General features: G+C 40.5%; 1 protein-coding gene across 1 annotated transcript; it reads right to left on the bottom strand.

Moving 5' to 3' along the window:
* Nucleotides 1-3,573: 3,573 nt before the first annotated feature.
* LOC129732532 (uncharacterized) lies at nt 3,574-4,200 on the bottom strand. The gene is made up of 2 exons (XM_055693485.1): nt 4,083-4,200; nt 3,574-4,024 (listed from the first exon to the last, which is right to left on the bottom strand). Exons 1-2 carry the CDS (start codon nt 4,138-4,140, stop codon nt 3,684-3,686), a joined length of 399 nt encoding a protein of 132 aa, XP_055549460.1. The 5' UTR covers nt 4,141-4,200; the 3' UTR covers nt 3,574-3,683.
* Nucleotides 4,201-6,084: the final 1,884 nt, after the last annotated feature.

Below are 6,084 nucleotides of genomic sequence, written 5' to 3'. Positions count from 1 at the left end.
CGTTTTTGGTTCTTCAGTTGAACAGATGTGTGCGAAGTCTGCCACATTTCAGCACCTTTATGGCAGGCGCCATCCGCTTGTTGCTCTTCGAATTTACCACATCTCTACTTGTTGCCGTAGTGGGTGGCCGTATGTCTCAACTGTTTGCATTCGCTGCAATTCACCATACGCAGTACAAACAAGCGCAAAGCTAGACGCACTTTGTCTACGAACACATAGTTCGGCAGCGCAGGCACGGCGAAAGTCATCCGAAACGAGTCTGATTGGGCGTAAATGTTTACACCCTTGTCGAGCGGTACTGAGTGCAATTGCCTGCAATCAAGTATCATTGCCTGTTGAAGGCTTGAATCCTTAAACGGCCGTTCCAGCCTTCAGCAGATCCTCGACGGTCGAACTCGATTCGGTAACCACACCGTCGATCTCCACTGGGCGGGTGGTATTCCAGCGTGAATATCTTACAAACGGCAATCTCGTTTGTTTGCCTGCGATTTGATAGCGAGACATGCAATTTATTAGGGCGGTCTTTAGTTATCTCTGTCACAGCTGAAACCGTGCCAGATTCTTACAAATTTGCGTTATGTTCAATACTTTCAATTTGAGCCTTAAAAATACTACCCACGGACCCCGATATCCTTCCGGATACGACACCTGATGGATCAGGTCTTGTGTATTTTTTTCCGACTCGTGGAATCCTGTACCCACCCGGATCGGTCGAAGGAGCGGGAAGGAGTCCGGACAATTCCAGGTTAGTCAAAGTAAATCAATAAATCTCTTCCTACGCCGGGATCAGATCCACCTTGGTGGTGTCTGAATTCCTCAGTAAATATGGGCCATGAACCTAATCTAAATTTCTTGAATTGTAACGGTCGATCTATCAATAGCAAAATCGTGAGTTCTTCAAGACTAACGACATCGATATCTGTTATCTCACAGAAACCCATCTGAAGCCCGATGTTTCGAGTTTCAAACCACCAAACCACCGGGTTCTTCGTCTAGACCGCACTAACTATTCAGGCGGAGGAGTGGCCATTCCCGTAAGGAAATGCATTCAGTTCAAGCTGCTTCAATCCTTCAAGCTCAGCTTCATCGAAACAATCGGCATCGAAGTCACCCCCAACAGTGGCCCTCTCAACTGCATTACAGTATACTGTCCGATGTAAACCTGTGTCCGGGATTGCTCTAAAGAAACTCTTTATAACGACATCATATAGCTGACGACGTGAAGTTTCTCATCACCGGTAACATCAATGCCAAACACGGAGTGTTGGGCGATTCGCGTCGTAACAGGAACCAGGTTGTCAATATGAGGGCGCCTGGCTTCGACGCAATATTCAACATTGAGCTGAGTCATTCCATGCTACTTCGAACATCGATCCTGATCGACCATGCCGCTGAAAAAAAAATGGCTGATCAAAATGGTGTTTCCAGTAAAGTTGAAGGTAATAAAATTGCGAATCTAGAAAAATTATATACACTGTGAACAAAATATTAAATTTCTCAAAAGTACCTTCTTTTAAAAAATCTTTTTCAACATTGTTATGTGTAGCTAAAGAAAACACTCAAATAAACATTCAGAGGAAAAATGTCCAAATACTTCGTTCATATTTTTTTTGTTTTTCATTTTGCCATCACCAAATTTTGACAGATAGTAGTACATAGTAAATGTAAAATAGTAAAAAAATTATATTTTTAAAAAAGGTACTTTTTGAGACATTGATTATTTTGTGACTATTTGGAAAATTTGGCACAGAAAAAAAAATTGCTGGAGACACCATTTTGATCAAACAAGTCGTTTTTCTGATATAGGAATTTTTATCTATCAGTCACCGTTTTGAATAGGTCCTTTTGAAGCAGCAGTCGCGAGTCTGCATGAAGAACTGATATCATAAAATGACCTCTTTATCAAAAAGGAACAACTGTGAAAAGTTTCATTGAAATCGGAAATGACATGACAAGAAAATATATTTTTTTTTACTTATTTTCCATGGAATGCCTCAGCTAGAACATTAGGCGACACACTGTACCAACATCTTGCATACATTTTCAATAAATGCTTTGAGCTTGGCTATTCTCCACATTGATGAAAAATGGCCAAAGTCATTCCATTACTAAAGCCAGGTAAAGATCCTACCTCGCGCAATTGGCCTCCTCTCTGTTCTTTCTGAACTATTCGAGAAACTCATTCAATTTCATTTGCCGACTCCCACAATGACTTCCACAAGGAACAACTTGGCTTTCGCAAAAAAACACTGCACTGTCCACCAAATTGTGCATGTCACGGGCATCGTTAGGTAGAATAAATCTGTCACTAAAACAACTGCCATGGAATTGTTGCATGTCGAAATGGCGTTCGACAATGCCTGATATGATGGCCTGGTCTATAAGCTGCAGAGATTGAATTTTTCGATATTCCTGGTGAAGATTATCAAGGACTATTTAGCGGCCAGAGCATTCTAGGTCAATCAAAATCAACTCTGACACTTTCAACATTGATGCCGGTGTGCTTCAGGGAAGTATTCTTGGCCCAATTCTTTTCAGCATATTTACATCAAAAAATTCCCGATCTACATGGTGGTGGAAAAACAATCTTTGTTTGCTGATGATACTGCACTCATATACAAGGGTATCGTGATCAAAATCTCTGCGGCTCGTTTCGACTGACGATGTTATGGTTCGGTTAGGCTTCTATCGACTGGTCTAAAGAATTGGCTTATTTAGCTCTAACCTTAGATAACAAGCCTGTCTTCAGACCTCAGGTAGATAAAATATCAACAAAATGATAATCCATGTTGAACCTGAAGAATAACTCGCTATTTTCAAACAAATTTTCAGGCGAATAATTGAGCACGATCTTCCAGTATAAGAAAACCAGTGCTCAAACGCATAAAATTAAATTGCAGACAATTCAAAATAAGATCCTCAAACTTATTCTAAACTTCCCCCGCTGGACTGCCACTGTCGCAGTGCATGAATCAGCCGATATCGATACCCTTGAAGACAGGTTCCAGTTGGTTGTTCAATCTTTCCGCCAGAAAACCTCCCAATCCCTACATGAAACACTCAGAAATCTAGTTCATCATTAATTTTCCTATTCAAATTTCTAATCCAACTTTCAACAAGCATAATTGTATGTAACTATCCTCGAGCCAACCTAATAATAACACTACCAGCAGAGAACCCCCTCCTCAAAATGTAAATTTTTAAAGTGTAGTTTAAGTTAGGTTAAGTTTGTTAATCAGTGACAATGCTCACCAAAATGTATATCTGTATACATACAAAGAAACGATATTGCGATTTACGATACAGGAAAAAGATGCCAGATAGCCCTCAGGTTGTATGGAGTGGTCTGTAAGCAACCTTCGTTCAGTTATATAAAAAGAGGTTAATATTTGTTTAATTTTAGTTTATGCCAGTGTTGTAAAAAGCCGAATATTAAAAAGCTTTCACATCTATTCTCTAGTTGAAGAGCACCCAAACACGAAGTACTTACACGATGTAGGTGAAAATATTCATTTACCGACTAAACTTTTGGATCACTTTTATTATTCGGATTCATGGCAACATTTTCCGATATAATCTTTTGGTTAAATATATTTTATTGGGGAAAGCTGAATTGGCTATTACTCATCACATTATGCTCGCTCAAGGCGACACTAATTCGAAGCAGATGTACTTTCTTTTGACTATGTCTTCCGAACCGCGTTGCAATTATCCCCTGTGCAGCTTCTACAGGCGAAAAAGTCACTGTTCACCCAGTTCCCGTATTTGCAAAACTTAGCCTGCTTGATGGCACAATCCCGTTGAACTACACTGATCAGGCTTCCCGTTAGTGGACTTTCGTAATCCATGAGCATGCGGAAGCAGGTGAATTCGGGATCTTGCGGTAACTCGGCGTTTAGCGATGGGTTAACATACGAATACAACTTATGTATGTTGGCAACCCGTGCGACCGTACACTCGACCGATCGTCCTCCGGACTCACAATCGGCCTTACCGTCGCAAGCCGTGCAGGTTAAGGCATGTGCTAAGAGTAATAGCTGATATTAGTGCTAAAAAAATGCTAGAATTTCTCGAAGACTTACCTTCACACACGACGATTGCCAGTATTATTGAAAGGGAAAGAAAAGTGTTTCGCGTCATTTTACAGTCGGCGTTCGATTGATTGTGATGCACAGCCAGTAGGCGGTTTTATAGCTAATGGTTAGGTTTGTTCAGTTATCAACATGCACGTGTTTAAAAGTAAATATTACTACAGTTGTAGCACATCAATTAGAGATTTGACAGATAAGTATTCTAAGTCGATGCGAATTGCGATTTTATTTTTCTCATACGATGGTCACAACAGAAAATAAATTATAATTAAGTCCGGGAACGGATTTGAAAAATGTATTCGAAAAAATGAAGAAGTGACCTCATATTAGAATAATAAATATCAAAAATCAGGCGAAACAAAATAAAAAATAAAATAAGAGAGTAGAAACAATCTTCTTTGCGTTGGATTGTTGATGTATTTATCCACTCCACATAATCGAATTTTGAATGATATACTGCACACGTTGGAACCAAAGAGCAAGAAGCTCTTAGGAATGCATTATTATATTGTTCTTAAGGTGAAATTTACACAAGCTTTTTATGACATTGTCACAGATCGTTCCATGTTTGATCTGGCTCCAACAGACACTACTTTCAATAATGTTATTTGCTCTTTCACTGTAATGCTGCTGCTGCGAAAAAATAGGAAAAAAATCATCTAATATGCGCTCCACGGTATCAACGTAACAGCAAATCCATCATTCGGGCGCTCGCCTGCCGGCACGGTAAAGTGTCCGCTTGTTGTCTGGCTTGTTTCGAGACTTACACATTCTGCTTCTTGAGCCGGCACTGTTTTCTCCGTCGCCTCGAGAGCATACATACTCTTGTGTTTGCCGAGAGCATACGTGCAATTTAGTCGCTTTCATTCTGCACTTTCAGACAGTATTGAAGAACCGGTGTATGGCTCTTGCCTGCAAACGGTTTGCTCCTTGCGTTCTTCGGGATAAAATATGCAAATTAGCAGCTCGCCTGGCAGCACAAGACAACGCGCTCGCGAAACGGGAACGGGCCAAACATGTGCGGGAAATTTGATAAAGAGCTTCGCGCGTCTTGATTTTATGGAAATGGTGGCGCAAAAAGACAGCGGACGCGAATTTGGGTCATAGCAGAGAACCTACAGCTCCTGTCTCAGGCAACCCCCGTCGGCTAGGGGGAAGGATTGCTGCTTACCTTGTCACCATCATCAGTTGTAGTGTTGACACACTACAACCCACCGTACAACACACTACAATTATGCTAATTATCAGATCCGTCGTAAAATATGCGTAAGAGAGTACTACGCTATCTGCTTCGCTTTGCTCCTTGATTTTAGTGGTCGTCTTCAACCCGCCGTATTCGTGGAGAGATTAACGAGGTACCGTGTTGTGAATAAATAAAAACTGCATACACTTACACAGTACAGCATAGGCTCCACTAAACCGGGCGACGGTGTACGGTGAGGAATTTGAATAACGATTTATTTTAAAATGATGCTTGATGAAGCTAAAAGAGAGCAATACAGCAATCTATTAGAGATGTCATCTCGTGCGAGCACTTTATAAAATGCTGATCGGATAAGAGTAGGCCAGCAATTCTTAATTGCGTCATTTTGAATACTATAACTGCAAAATAAGTATTTCCATGATCACTCCTAATAACTAGCGAACAAGAAGTGAGGTTCGCTCAAGTGAAAAACGAATGTATCCGACGCATCGGATCAATAAGTTTTCGTGTAGCAGTAATTTTTTTTTTTTTCTTCACCTATCGTTTATTTGACACGGCACAAATACAATTTAATGTTCAACGGCGCCAATTATATCTGATGACTTAAAATCTTTAAGCAAATTTTTTATACTCGCTGCCGACTACGAGCTGAAATTAAGTCTATCTTAAAACTAGCATATATTTTTCAATTATTGTTTTGTAGTTGAATGGTCGTCTGATGATCGTCGAATGGCCATGAATATGCAGCATGTATGGATTTGTTCTGCTAGGCCACGATGTTATGAGCTG

Source organism: Wyeomyia smithii, chromosome 3 (assembly GCF_029784165.1).
Source record: "Wyeomyia smithii strain HCP4-BCI-WySm-NY-G18 chromosome 3, ASM2978416v1, whole genome shotgun sequence".
Classification (NCBI taxonomy): Eukaryota; Metazoa; Arthropoda; class Insecta; order Diptera; family Culicidae; genus Wyeomyia; species Wyeomyia smithii.
This window is presented reverse-complemented; position numbering and strand designations above follow the sequence as displayed.